At 60.2% G+C, this 14,795-nt stretch overlaps 1 protein-coding gene across 6 annotated transcripts in view; it reads left to right on the top strand.

Moving 5' to 3' along the window:
- Positions 1-14,795, top strand: part of LRP1 (LDL receptor related protein 1) — an 89,062-nt gene that overhangs the window by 25,752 nt on the left and 48,515 nt on the right. For all 6 annotated transcript variants that reach the window (XR_008729883.1, XM_055696548.1, XM_055696547.1 and 3 more), the window contains 3 exons: positions 1,463-1,582; positions 2,417-2,545; positions 2,813-3,076. Coding sequence is in view for 5 of the 6 variants with exons in the window: in XM_055696548.1 (XP_055552523.1) it covers positions 1,463-1,582; positions 2,417-2,545; positions 2,813-3,076 (513 nt within the window). In the remaining variant the exon portion in view is untranslated. The remainder of the gene's footprint in view (positions 1-1,462; positions 1,583-2,416; positions 2,546-2,812; positions 3,077-14,795) is intronic.

Below are 14,795 nucleotides of genomic sequence, written 5' to 3'. Positions count from 1 at the left end.
CCGCGCGCACGAGGCGAGAGCTGGCCCCGTGTCGGGACAGTTGCTGCTCGCAGGTTTGGGCACGCGGGGGATGTCAGCCCCGGTGTCAGATGCTGGGGTCCTCCCTGCCCGCCGGCTGGCTGCCCCGGGGTGCCATTTCCCCACAGCTGGTCGCCAGCCCCTGCCTGCCGCTGCCCCGGGCTTGGGGAGGTGACTTGTCCCCCCGCTCCGTGGTCCGGCTGCTGGACCACCTTGCCGCCCTGCCCCGCTCCGCTCGCTGCTCCTCCCGCCCGGGGCCGCTCGCTCCCTCTGTGTGGGCAGGTTTGTCCCTCATGTCGAGGTGCCAGGGAGCCACCGCAGCCGACATCTGCCAAAACTCCCCCCATCGTCCTCCTCCTGCAGACCCGGCATTCTCAGGGGGGGTTTCTTTTTTGGGGATGCATGTGGTGCTTTAGCTGAGAGATAAGAATCTGAAATGAATATCTGGGTCTGCCAAAGCTGATAAACAACTCAGCTGGGCCCTGCCTGGCTTATTAAATATGGTTCCATGTGCGAGGAGCAGGATTTGCGCCGTGCCTGGGTGCTGCTCCCCCGTCAGCCCCAGCTGCAGAGGGGCACATGGAAAGTGCTGGAAGGTTTTGGTTTGGAGAGGCTGGTGGCCGCGCAGCTGCCGTTGCCCCTCTGCCGGCAGATTTGCTGGGACCCAGTTCGATGCCCTCCGAGCACCCAAATGACTGGGTTGGGCAGGGTGAGGAGGGGATGGGAGAAAATAAAACCCAACATAAACCAACCCCCCACCAAAGGGCTGACAGCGTGTCCTTCAGCAGGCTGAGGAGGCCAGTTGCTAAATGGCCTCGGTGAAGTTGGGGGCTGCTGCTGTGTACCAGCAGAGCGAGGCGGGCAGCCCTGGCCTCCCCCCGCGCAGGTGGGGGCTTTATTGGTGCTTTTTACGACCGCAAATGGAGATGAAGGTGCAGGAGGTGCTGAGCCAGGAGACCACATCTCTGGTCCCAGCTTCGCCCTGGGCTAGCCAACCCTGACCTTGACCTTGACCCTGACCCTGGGGCTGGGGCTGTGCCCCCTCTGCGGGGGGATGGGCGGCTGCGAGCATGGGGCTCTCCTGTGTGCTTGGCAGCTGGCTGCCTGCCCGAGTGCTCCTCCGCTGCCTGCACCACAGCATCTCTGGCGCAGAGTGGTCCCCGGGCAAGTAACACGGAGAGAACGTGGCCGAGAAGCTCACCCTGAAGTCTGTCTGGGATCCGTGTCCATTACGGCCCCCCCTTCCTCCTCTGAGGGTCTCCATCCTTCCCTCCCCACCACGGAGCAGGGGACAGCGTGGAGACCCCCAGCAAAGCCTGCTGGGGTGCCTGGGGGTCCCCGTCACCCAGTGCTGGGGCTCAGGCATCCACCCTGTTCTTCACCCGAGCGTCCCTGCTCACACGTCAGTGATGGCCTTTCTCCTTGGTCTTCCCTGTCCCTTCAGAACAATTAGCAAACTGCACGGCCCTGGCCTGCCAGCACCACTGCGTGCCGACGCTGAGCGGACCAGCCTGCTACTGCAACAACTCCTTCCAGCTGGCCCAGGACAGGAGGAGCTGCAAAGGTCGGTACCGGTACGGAGCGCAGCGGGCAGAGCCGTCGTGGTGCCCTGCAGCCAGAGGGACCTGGGGGCTCGGCAGACCCTGACCTTCAGGGGGGAACACGGGGGGCTGAGGGGATGGGATGGGGCTCTGCCTCCCTGCTGCTGGCGTGGATGCAGCTCCTGAAAGCCCGAGCAAGGAATATCGGGCGGGAGTAAAGGGCTTTGCCTTTGTGCGCGGAGTCGGGGGCCATTGCCGGGCTTGTACGTGCTCCCAGTGCCTGTGCCCCAGCGAGGATGCTGGAAAATGGGAGAGGGTCGGTGAGCAGCGATCAGATCGGTGCCATGCCTGGGAACAAGTCTGGAAGTGAGAGATTGCGGCGGCTCCGGCTCTTTCATTTATCTGAGCAGAGGTGAAAGGCGCCTTTATCAGCTCCTGCACGCACCTCTGGGGGCAAGAGCTCCCCAGCGGAGACTGCTCTCTCATCTGGCAGAAGAAAGAGCAGCGTGCAAGGCAGGGGTTTGGGAGCGAAAGATTAGAGAAATTCAGACTGGAAATTTAGGCGCAGATTTTGCAGAGAGCGGGGGAGGGCAGTGGATAATTAGGCCTTGAAAAGGCTCAGCTGGGAGGCAGGGATTGTCCCTTTGCTGCCTCGCTGCTGATGCTGGAGCAGAACGCGGGGGGCTACCCGCAGGTGTTGTGGGGTGACGCTGGCCAGATATTCCTCTGGGGGCTGGGGATAGTCTCCTCCCCTGCAGCTCTGCCTTGGAACGAAGGCTCCCCCCTTTTCTCCCTCTTAAGGCAGCGAAGGAGAGATGCTGGCTGGTCCAAACCCTGGGGTTTGCCTTCTTTTCCAGACTTTGATGAATGCACCATCTACGGGACCTGCAGCCAGACGTGCACCAACACGGAGGGCTCCTACACGTGCAGCTGCGTAGAGGGATACCTCCTGCAGCCTGATAACAGATCCTGCAAAGCCAAGAATGGTGAGATCCTTGGCAGGACGAGCATATGGCTTCTGGGCAGCTCTGCAAACCGTGGCCTCCTGCCCTATGTGTAGCCTTGCCCCTGGGTCTTCCCATCAGGGTGCTCTCCCCTGGGGACTGTCTTACCTCCTTGCCCATGCTGGGCTGCACGTCACGGTCTTGTTCTCGCTGGAGCAGGAGGGCTGGGCCGCAGGCTGACACAGCATCGCCGCCACGAGCGTTGGGTGCTGTGCCATGACCACCCTTCTCCCCTCCTTCCCCCGCCAGAGCCTGTGGACCGCCCTCCCGTGCTGCTCATCGCCAACTCCCAGAACATCCTGGCCACCTACCTGAGCGGAGCCCCTGTGCCCAACATCACCCCCACCAGTGCCAAGCAGACCACAGCCATGGACTTCAACTACATTGAAGACACGGTGTGCTGGGTTCACGTGGGCGACAGCCCCGCACAGACCATCCTCAAGTGTGCCAAGATTCCCAACCTGAAGGGCTTCGTGGAAGAGCGCTCCATCAACATCTCCCTTAGCCTACACCGTGAGTGCATACTCCCCTTCGGACCTTGCCCTCACTTAAATGGTTCCTCCTCCTGGTTCTTGCTCCCCCCAGTCCCCATTTTCCCTGCGACAGCCTGAGCATCCCCAGCCAGCGGTGGGTGAAGCAGGGGTGTATTTTGGCAGGAGGTGGCTTTCCACGGGGCCAGGCACCAAGGCTTCAGCGCAAACATAGCTTTTGGCTTTCCTTTTCCTTCCCTCCTATTATTTCCTGCCAGTTTCATGATTTCTTTGCACATGAGGAAAAACAATCCAGCGAGGAGCGGAGAGGGTACCTGCGTAGCGTGTTGGGGGACAGCAGTTCTTGTTGCTTCCTCGTGGTTTTCGCCCGCTGCTCCTCTGGCCAAGCCAAACGTTGGTCCCCACCCCAAGCAGTGACTGAGAACAAAACCCCCCGACCAAAAAGTGCCTCCTGTGGGGCGGCTGCCTGAGTCACCGGCGTGAGTGGCAGATGTTGGTTTTATTCTGCTTGTGTCTTCCCAGCCGTAATGAGTGTGGTTACAGCTCTGCCTCCTGTACGGGCTTGCTGGTCCCAGTTCAGCAGTCAGAACAGGGAGGAGAGTTACTTGCTGGGATTTCGGTGCTCTTTGACTCGAGCCCGTGCCCATGCCTGCTCTCCTGAGAGCCTCTGCCCGGTGAGGGGTCCCGGCAGAAGCCGTGGGCTTCCAGGCACCTTTCTTGGGTGCTGCTGCAGGTGCAGGGCGGTGGGGTTGGTGAGATCCCCCTGAGAGGGGAGGTGGGGGGGTGCCGTAGCCGTACAGCCAGGATGTGGGAAACCTCTCCCAGTGTTGTCGCTGATCTGCAACCTTGAAACCAGAGACCCAGTCAGTCGGGGTGGGACTGGGGGCACCTGGGATTTGCAGTGCGTTTCCGTCAGGTTTTGCAACCTTCTGCTTCCCTGGCATCATCCTCCTGCTGCCTTTCGCCACCTGAAGTTGGGGGTGCTCCCAGGAGAGACTCTGCGGTGCCTGATGCCAGAGGGATCCCCTCCTTTCCCGGCGACGCGGGTGTTATGGGATGAGCAACAGCTAACCTAGCGAATTAGATGAACATGTATGAACTGATCTTTGCAAATGAGCAAAGGTCTCGGGTGGATTGTGGCGCCGAGGGCGTTTCTCTGCCGAGGGCGATGTCACGGTGCCCAGCTGCCGAGGGGGACCCGGCTGAAGCACGGGGTGCAAGCGGGGGACCCGCAGGCCCCTGCCGCCCCTCGGGCTGCGCTGGCGCTGGGGCTCGGCAGGCTCTGGCCACTGTGCCCTGCCGAGGGTGTGTGCAGCGTGGTTAATTTGAGCTTGCAATGTGTATTTTTAGGGCAGTGTGTATTTTTAGGGAGAGGCCTCACCCTTTGCTCTTGCAGGCGATAGCCTGAAATTAGGCAGGACGGGGCTCGGCTCTGCTCTCCCCTCCCCCCCGCGATGGTTTAAGGGGGTCCCTGCTTCTATGTGCTCCTTCTGGCTCCTCTCCTGAGGCTTCCTTGGGCTGAGTTTGGCCTCCCGGTGGCTCACCGGGGGGCAGACCCCAGCATCGTGTAAAAAGCTCAGGCTGCGCACTTGTCACCAGCGCAGGTTTAATGTGATTTCCACCGCCGAGGCTGTGGGTCACATGTGGCGCGTGAGCCGAGAGCTGCAGGACGGCCCGGGGGGCTGTGGAACCGCTGGGTCTGGGGGAGGCTTCAGGCTGTTCCCGAGGTCAGCCCGGCCGCCTTTCCGCAGGGGGTCCCCACACTGTGGGGGTCCCCAGCTCTCCGGGTGCCCTCGGCCAGCTGCGGCTGCAGCAGCGGCAGGGCTCGGCGACCCGGCTCTGGCGCGGCGGTGGCTGTGGCAGGAGCAACCGTGGTGATGGGGAATCCGAGCAGGGTCAGGACCTGCAGCACTGACCGCGGCCCCGCGGCGGTACCCGGATGAGGTTGTCAGCCTGGCCGGCTTTTGGGGTGGTGCCTTGGGCTGCTCCAGTTCCAGGAAGTTAATCTGAGACAGGACCTTTTAATTGTGTTCAGGACAGGAAAGGAACCCGTAATAAAGAGCATGTTCGAGTTCAGACAAGAAAAAGGTGCCTTGCCTTGCTCAGCCTCCTGATGGGTTGCGATAGCTCCGAGTGGGAAGAAGGGAATCCAGCTGACCTGGGTGGGAAAGCACCTGCCCTTGCCCCGGGATGAGGGAGCAGCCGCATCCCCAGGGAGGGGGGGACCGGCGGCTCCTGCGTGCTCCCCGCTGCTGCTGGGTGCTGGCTGCTTGCAAGGGAGCTGCGGTGGGGTCCCACCTCCATCGGCGGGGTCCCTCCTCCTGTGTGGAGCACGAAACAGCCTTGGGTGTGGGCTGCGGAGCACAAGCGCATGCTCGGCTCTGATTTTCAGCTCCAGAGGTGGGCTGGTGGTGTGGATGTGCCATCAGCCTCCTGGCCTGCGGACTGCGCCCTGGTGGGTACGTGCTGCCTGGACAGCTGCGCGTCGCCTGCAAGCGCTGCATTAGTAATAACAATGCAGTGCACCTCGGAAGGAGCGAGAACATGGCTCCTGCATCTCTCCCAGCAGATCTTCCTCCTGGCCAGGGAGGGTGTGATGAAGGACCTCCATTAACCCCCTCCGTTAACCGGCTCTGAGCTGCCGCTTCTGCCCTCCCTTGGGTTAGATGGTGGAGACTTGCGGTAGGGCACATCTCAGCAGCGCTGCAGGTGCTGTTCGGGGCAGGCTGGGGGGCAGAGGGGGTGGGAGCAGGGCTGCCCCAAGCTGCTCGTTGGCTGTGTGGCGCCGGTTGCTTTTTATTCCCGTTTGCCCAGGGAATGGTCCTTACCCAGCTTTGCTGCACGCTCCCGGCAGGCTGTGTGCGCCATATTTGACAGGCGGCTGCCGGTGCGGGCTGCGTGCCTTCCCCTGGTCACCGTGGGTTGGTGACACGCGGGGAAATGTCCTCGCAGGGTTTGTCCGTGAGCACAAACGAGTTGGAGACATGAGTTTCCTCCCGCCCGGGATCTGGTGCTGGGGGTTGTGATGACGAGATAATGTCACTCCCTCGCTTCTCTCTGTCAGGACACTGGAGAGACCTGTGAATCCAATTAGTGGTTTCCCTCTTTATTTGCTTCTTTATGGCATTATCTGCTAACAGCAGGAGTCAGGCTTCCCTGGTGCCTGCTGCTAATGGGGCTTGAGTTGGCATCTGATGGGGGAAGACTGATGCTGAAGAGCTGGAAATTAGCAGCCCCCAGCTGTCAGGGGTAGGTCTGGGCTGGTGAGATGTCACAGCCCAGCTCTGATAGCAGCTCTGCTTCCCTGCCTTTCTGTCCCCACTCCCTTCCTGCAGAGAGATTAGTGTCACTTGTGTTGTGGGAGATGTGTTAAATGAATGCTATTAACAGGGCTTGGCAAGACCCACGGTACCCTGAAGCTTTGCTTTTCCCCTGGTCCTTGCACTACTAAACCCTTTTCTCTACCCTCAGCCTTGAGTACCGATGCACTTTTTTGATGGTGCCTGTCCCTTGGTTCCCAAACAACGTGCTGCCCATGGACATTTTTCACAGGCAGTGATTTTCTCCGTTGATCTGAGCTGGCCGGTCCCCCACCCCCAGGTCTTTTTCCAGGGACACACTAAAAAGCAGAGGCTGGTGAAGTCTTCCATCTATTTCTGTTATAAAAATCCACCTCATGTTGGAATTGAATTATTTCTCTCTGCCATCAGTCGGAGCCAGCTGCGGTGGCTGGGAAGCCCTGGGCACCTCTCTGGCACAGAGGTGACGGGGGGACGCGTGGGGCACGGTGCCGGTGGCCGTGGCAGCTCCTGGCTAGTGCTGGGGACGGGGGACTCGGAGGTGGCACCTTCCCACCCAGCCCCTGGAGCTCGGCTTCCCTTGGGACGGCTCCCTGGCTGCTGAGCGTCTGCTGGAGCGCCCACCGGGCTCAGCCCCGTCAGGAGGACAGGACACGAGCATGCGTGCGGCGGTGCCGGGGGGGGCTCGTCCTTCCTGCCAACACTGAATTGCAACAAGGGGAACTTGTCCTTCCTCCCTTCCCGCTCTCCCTCTCCTCTGCTCCGTGTGAAAATCCAGCGCTGTTTCTGACCGGGGAGGATCCTGGCAGGCATCGCACATCCGCTCGTGCTCAAGGACAGACAGGCGTGTGCCTGCGTGGGGGGAGAGCCGTGCTCCGGAGTGCGCCCAGGCTTGGCTCCCCCGGCGCCTGCTCCGGAGCAGCTGAGCATCGCTCAGGCGGGTTCCCCGGGAGCCCCCCAGCCCCTGTCAGCCCAGACCCCTCCAGCCCCAGCCTTGCCACCCGCGAGGGGCTGGGGACAGCTGGTGCCCAGGGCAGGTTTTGCTCTGAAGTGACAGCGCTCACGTGCAGGCGTGAAGGAGGGGGGAGCCCTGCCGGTGCCTGGCAGGGGGCTGCTGCCGGTCCCTGCGGACCCACCTTGCTCAGCCGCTAATCCCTGACCTCCGGGGATTTCTGATCCCGTGGGTTTTCTCAACCAGATTCCAACCGCCACGTGTTTCCCCGAGACAATGTCCTCATTTGTTTGGAGTTGGGCTTCCAAAGAATTCCAAAGCAAAACAACACACCAAAAAAAATAATAATTTTTTTTTTTTTTTTTTTTAAATCTGCTTCCAGGGCCTTGTGCTGCTCAGCCTTCCCGGCTGGGCAGCTCATGGCTTGGCACTGCCCGGCCAAAGGGGCGGGGGTGGGGGTACGGTGCAGGTCCTGCCAGGATGCAGCCGCTCCCTGTGCCGGGTCCTGGCTGGGGTGGCAGTTGTCTTGATTATACCTGTCCTGCCGCCATCTCTGCTAAGATGGTGTGTGCAAAAAGCTTGCTGCATCCCAGGGCCCACCCGGAGACCTCCGTCCCCCAGCTCTGCTGGCCACCCAGCTCGACCTGCTGCCCGTGCCCCCTCGTCCCGGGGCTGCTGCTGGGGGGGCGCGTGGCCGGCTGCAGCTCCTTGGGCGAGCCCCTGCACCCTGCCTCCCACCCCAGGGCTGGGACAGGGAAGGGCGAGGGAAGAAACGGTCAGATCTGTGTGACCTTCAAGAGGATTTGTGCCCCTCTCCTCCCCCAGGTGACACGCAGGGTGGTGACACTCCCCCGCAGCGTGCACAGGGGGCTCGGGGGGTGAGGGCGGCTCCGTGTGCAGCCCTGCCAGGAGCCCTCCTTAAGAGGACACCGTTAATTGGCAGCAGGTTGACCCCTCGCCAGCTGCTTCTCGGCCTCCCCGGCATTTGTGCAAGCGCTGCGGTGGCAGCTCCGGTGCCGTGTCACCCGGTGATACTCGGCTTTCAGGAAAGGGCAGGAGCTCTTTGCTTTTACTATGGAAAAATACCGGAGAACATGTGTCAGGAGACCGAGCCCTGGGTTTCTCGGTGGGTCTCCTGCCCTGTTCCCCTTCTCTTTCTCTTTCTTTTTCCCCCTTTTTCAGCCGACTCGTGACTTTTTGCACAGTCAGAACCAGCAGCTCCACTGTGCCAGGGTTTGTTTTGCTGAATGCGTTTATTGTGCTGGAAGGTCACTGGTGCCAGTACTGCTAATTCCTGGCCCCAGCAGCCCAGGTGCCCGGAGCGCTGGTGTTCTCCTGGCACAGGGCGATGGCTGCAGGTTTGGCGATGTCCCCCTGGCAGTGCCGGAGCCAGGGCTGCTGGTGTGGGGACTGTGGCCGGCTCCCAGGCGGAGCGGGCAGGAATGTCAGCTGCGCGGCGGGACGTGTGCAGGGCTGCTGGGAAAGGGCTGTGGAGGTTCCTTGATTTATTATTTCTTGTTTTAAGGTTTGTTGTTTTCTTTTTCTTTTATAAAACAAGCCCCCAGGAAGGGGTTTGAAGTATCAGGACATTTGATCCCGAGTGCATTATAAACCCTAAACGATAGCAATCTGGCCATTATTAAAATACCTTGCTGGGCAGCATCTATCTAAACAAGCATGTCTAGGAGGTTGTTTTCATTGACTCCATTTCAGCCCTGTTACTCGTAATGACCTGTCCTGCTGCCAATAAGCAGAGGAGCTGTAGGGTTTGGGACAAATGGATTTCAGGGAGACGTTGCTCTGCAGAGGAATCCAAGTACATTTCTTTCCCCACTTTGCATGGAAAGCTATTTTTCTTCCTTGCTGCCTCACCCTAGCCAAGAAAGAGGCTCCAATGTGAACTTACTTGGCAAGAAAGCAGGATGATTGGTAATTTCATCTGCTGATTCCTTTCTTTTTTTTTTTTTGGCTTTTTTTTTTTTTTAACTGTTTACGACTGTTCTTGTAGCAGTGACGCATGAGAGCAAGGGATGGGTGCAGCGCGTCTGGGGCCAGTGTGCTCACACCAGCTCATCAGCCCTTTGTGTTGGAGGAGACTACGGCTGTGATGATTTTAATCGGGCTGTTAATGAAGTGCCTGCTGGTCTTTGTTCAGCCTGGAGGCAGATCTGCTGCAGACGCTGGGGAAAATGCTCAGGACCATTCTGGCTCTGCCCAGCCCCTCTGGCTTTAGTTCCCCCTTGGTGTTTCCCCACATGTAGGACAGGGATAAAGCCCCTAAGGGGGACTGAGACCCCCCTGGAGCGGAGTGAGCCAGCCTGGGATGGTTTTGCTGAGTGGTCCAAGGGCGGCAGCATCCCCGTGCCGGGAGGGGATGTGCCGGGAGGGGATGGCTCTGCGGTGCTTGGGCTTGGCCAGACCTGCTGCCCGAGCTGCCATCTCCCTTCCTTGTGGCCACCCCAACCCCCCAGGCTGCGATGGCGAGTGGGGAAGGGTCTTCTCTGCTTCTCCCTTCCCAGGACGGAGAAGCCCTGTGCACTCCCCCCATCCGCGGCAGGAGCTGGTCCCCTCTGTCTCCCTCTGGCCAGCCCCGAGGCATCGAGCGTGGGGGGAGCCTGGAGCGTGGGGCAAGCTGCTTCCCGTCTTGCTGGGGACAAAAGGGTGAAGTTAACGTCCTGAGTAACTGGGATCCTCCTGTGCGCAGGGCTGGGTTTGATTTCGGATGGACAGGAGCGTGTTTATCCCTGCACGTATCTGTCCGTCTCTCCCGCGCCGCCTCCTGTGCTTGTGCCGGGTTCACTTCGCTGCGGCTGAGCCCTGCTAGGATCCTTTCTGCCCCGACCGGCCCCATTTTCACTTTCTTGTCCCCTCGCCCCTCAAAATCATCCCAACAACTGTTCTCTGGGTTCCTGTTGAGCCTGTGTCTCTCTCCTCTCACCCAGAAGGAAGCCAAGCGCCCTGTCCCTCTGTCGGCCTCTGCTGAATATTTTTGCCCGTGGAATGGTCTCATTAAGGCAGAGTAATTAGCGGTCCCTTGGCTGCCCTCCACGCAGCTGAGATGGAGCTCGTTCCATCTCTGTTCCTGCTCTTCCCACCTCCGGTGCTGCAGCTGGGCTTGCGTGGGGTTGCTGTGGGGCTGAGCCTGGCCGTGGGGAGGGGGCGCGTTTGGGACCGCGGGGGGAGGCACAAGCTGTCTGGCAGGAGGGTGACAAAATGCTGCCCAGTGCGTCCCCCCTCCCCGGGGGGCTGGGGGCCGAGCCAGTCTGGGCTGTGCCCGGGGCCGGAGCGGTGCCGGTGGTCCCTGAGCGTTTCCCTTAGATCGTGGCTGTGCTGCGGGGGGCAGGGGGTGAGGGGTGGGCCCCTGGGGGTCCGGGCAGCCCAGGGCTCCCTGAGGAAGGGCGATGCTCTGGCATCTTTTCCATTAACTGCCAGTCGCTCTGCCTGTCCCCAGGGATGGCCAGGCTGGGGCTTCCCTCCCACAGCAGCCCAGCGGCCGGGGGGGGCTGCGCAGCCCCGGGGGGGTGGTTTTACCTCCCAGGGAGTCCCTGGCTTGTGCGGACGTGGGTGTGCGTGTGTGTGTGGAGGCCACAAGGATCCTTCCCAGCACCGAGTCAGGCGTCCTGGACGTGGGCCACCGGCTTCCGCCCAGTGGTTCCCTCCTCTGAGCTGAGCGGCTTGACAGAGGGGGGTTTTAAATTTATTTTATTTTTTAACCTGGTTTTCTAAGGAAACAAGGCTGACGTGATGGTGGTGGCTGTGCCTGCCGCTGTCTGTCCTGTCCACAGCCCCCTGCTCACCATCTCGGAGCCAGCAGCGAGGCTGGAGGTGGTGGCTCCTGGCACAAGGAGGGGTCTGTCCTGGGAGCGGGGCAGGGGGGGCTGCGGCGGACCCTGGAGGGGCACAGGGTGCCTCTCTGTCCCACGGCTGCCACCCTTCAGGGCTGGAGTTTGTCTTCCTGCCTGTCCTGTTAACATACTTCTAATTAAGGAAAATTGTCCCCAGGAGCAGTGTTTATCCATGGAGCATGTTGCCATTACAGAGACGGTCTTGTTCTCCGGGGGAGAGGATGTCTGCGGAGGGAAGAGACAGAAATTCCTCCAGATTATGGTATTATGTAAATGTATCAAACGGATCATTCCCTATAAAAAGGAAAGTAGGAAACCAATGTATTTGAGAAGCCCTGGGGACTGCATTCCTGACGAGCCTCTGTTCCTCTTCTGGAGGCGTTTTAGAACCGAAACATTCGGCAACTTTTCCAAGTGTTTTTTTCCGCAGGAGCCGCGTGTCGTTGGCTCTCCTGGTGCTGCAGGACATGCAGTGTGGCTGCCCACCTGGGCTTCTGGCTGGGTGGCAAGTCGGGCACGGCCCCCCTCGCCCCCCAGGCTCTGACTCGCAGGGGTTTTGCAGGGAGCAGGAGGATGCGGCGCTGACTGCCTCGGGAGGTGGCTCTCCGGGTGGCTTCTCTGCATCCAATGTGATGCCGACAAGCAATTTCGGTGCTTGGGCCGTGGGCTGCAGAGTTGCCCGTGTGTGTTTCTCTGAAGCCCATCACTGCGGCCCAAATGTCTGCTGGCTGGGGTTTGTTTCAGTTTGATCTGCTGTAGCTGCAGCAAAATATGTGGGCTGTTCTTAGTAGGTGCACGTGGACATAAATATACTTTATTGAGAAACAACACGCAAGTGTCAGCAGCAGAGCTCAGTCCAGCTCTTTTATCTCTTCCATGTGCTGGGGCAAGGGTGAAGATGCACCTCAGCAGAACAGGGGGTAGGGACCCCTGGTGAGGGAGCTCTGCGCCTGCTGTTGGAGGTGGGGATGTTTTCAGCTGCTTCAAAGGGGGCAGTCCTGCAAGGAGCATTCCCGGGACCTCTCCTGACCAGTCCTGCTCCGGACACCCCACAGGGAGCGTTCCCTTTAGGAGCAGTTGAGAGGTGGGGTTTCTTCCAGACTGCTGCAGTGTAGAGGGCTTCTTTCCAGGCTCTTTGCACCTTCACCACTACAGGTGGTTTCTCTTCTTCCACGCGTAACTGTGGAGGAGTCAGGGTGAGCTGCTGAGCTGCACACATCTTCATTGCAGCTGTTTCAGAACTGTGTCGAAATCCGTGTTTTAGTCTGAGAGAAGATTGCGCGTTTCCTTCCTCCTTGTGTCAGGCCACAATTGATGTATTCGCAGACTGCACAACAACTGATTCATGCAGAGGAAAGTTATGTGCTGGGTCAGCAAAGCTCGTTCCCCAAAAATCCCACAGCCTTGCGGTGCTTGACTGGTCGTGGGGTAAATCAGACGCTCCACGGCTCGGGTTAAGGGAGGGAGAACCTCTGGCCGGTGGACACCCGTTGAGTTGATGACCCACTTGCGTCAAGGAGCAATTTGCACGGGACAAGATGCTCCCGGCCCCATTGAGCGCAGGATGCGATTGGAACTGGGGAGGGGGAAGGTTATTGCTGACAGTGCCTGGGAAAGGCTTGTGAGAGTTGACGGGGCTAAGAACTTCTTGAGTGGAGGCTAGATGCTTCTGCTGCCCCTTGGGGCAGTTGCTTTCCCCGGGTGTGCCCTGGTAGCGCCGTGACAGGTCTCAGCCCTGTGTCGGGGGAGTCTGGGCTGGAAGGGACACATTGGAACCTTCTCCAGCCAGCTGGCGCCAGCAGTGGCTCCTCATGGCCCCGGAGGTTCTTCAGCCTCTGCCGCTGGAGCCCATGAGGAGGAGAAGGGAAACCCCAAGCACAGTGCTACATAGATGATTTTGTGGCAGGGACTTCAGCAAGAGCTTGGTTCTCGGTTTGCTCTGTTCGTGTTGAGCGTGAAACCAGGAAACATCTGTGCGGGGTGGGTTTCGGAGTTTGCTGAAGTTGCCAGCCTGCCTTTGTTGAGCAACATGTCACTTGCACGCTGATGAACTTCTTGGTGCTCCCTCTCCCCTCTGTCCTCCCTTCGCCTGCTCTCTCCCCACGCGGGTGGCAGTGGCCGCAGCCCATGCAGCCAGCGCTCTTTGTGGGCAGTGCCTCTGAGAGGGCCGGCTGGCACGGACCACGGCTCGCCAGCCTGCCGGGGTCGGTTGGCTTCTTCCAGGAAGAGCCTTTCAAGTTGACATTCCCTGTCCTCTGGCCCCACAAGCTCGTGTTCAAACACTAGCAAACAAATAAATCTTGGGAAATGAGCGCTGCATGTTGCAATTGCTTGCAACGCCCAGCCATGGTTGAGCAAGGAGGAAGGCTTGGGATGGGAATCGGTGGGAAGGGTGCGCTCGCCAGCCGGCCCCCCTCCCCCGCTGGGAGCTGTGGGCAGGAGGGGGGTGGTCGCTGCCCCCCGGCTTCTTCCTTCCGTGCGAGTAGTTCACAGGACCCGTGTGTGCCTGGGGATGGGCTGGACCCTGCTGTGTCCTTATGTGTGTCTTGTTGGTCATGGGTGGCCATGGCCCACCTTCCCCAGGCTGGGGGGCCGCCTGCGCCCGGCGGGGGAGAGGCTGCGTCCCTCACTCCTCACCTCTCCCAAAGTCAAATGGTGAGCGGGGGGAGAGCTCTCTGCGAGCTTGTGCGAGGGGTTAAAAATAGACATTTGCTAAATTAGCTTCCACTGAAAGTTCAAGAGGAAATCCAGGTTTAGCTGGGGCTACAAGAAAGAGCTGAAAATAATAATAATAATAATCATCATAATAAAAACTGATTCCTGTGAAGGAGGGGGGGAGGATGGCGAGCAGGGAGAGAAGGAGCAAGCTGAAAAACAAAAGCCTTTGAGGAGGGTAATGCTTTCCAGCTGCAAAAATACAGCCTGGGAGAAGAGCAAGTGCTTGCGTCACCCCCAGCTCCCCGGCCCAGCACTGCCCCGCTTGGAGCTGGGGCCTGGCCAGGAGACACCCGGAGGATGGGGACCCTCCGACAGGGAGAGGTGACGGTCACGGAGCCGGCGTGAGGCAAGCTGCGGGCCCCAGGAGGCGAGCGCTGGGAACCTGTAGCTTGTTTTGGCAGTTTTCCCTTTTGATTCCTATGTAGCCCTCAAGTGCCATGTTGGGGAGCATCCTCCCCATCAGAGCTGCTGGCCGCAGCTTTGGCTCAGCGGGATGTGGCCAGTGAGGTGGCAGCGGCCCCGTGACGCTGGGGGTTTTGGTGGAGAGTGACGGGAAAGGAGGACCAAGGTGTGGGCGAGTGCCAGTGATGGGCGATGGCTGGGACCCTTCGGGAGGGAGGCAGCGAGGAAAAGCCGAAGCCCATGGCCGGGGGTCTGCACCCCAGTGCGGGGTCGAGGGCCTCCACGCCGTCCCGCTGGGTGCTCCCCGTCCGCCCCTGCTTGGATCGTTCCTCTGGTCCTGTGACTCTGACTCAGCCACGCAGGCGCCAGCCAAGACCTGCTTTTTTGGGGAATTCTTGCACATCTCTGTGCTGAAGCATTTCTCGCCCAGGCAGGGCTGCGCGCATGTGCGTGGCTCTGCCGCCCCCTCCCCTTGTCGGGGGGGGGGGGGGGGCGGGAATTGGGGCCGGGGGGTGCAGCAGGGAG

This window comes from Falco cherrug, chromosome 19, assembly GCF_023634085.1.
Source record: "Falco cherrug isolate bFalChe1 chromosome 19, bFalChe1.pri, whole genome shotgun sequence".
NCBI classification, from domain to species: Eukaryota; Metazoa; Chordata; class Aves; order Falconiformes; family Falconidae; genus Falco; species Falco cherrug.
The sequence above is the reverse complement of the archived record's forward strand: the minus strand, read 5'-3'. Positions and strand labels throughout refer to the sequence as shown.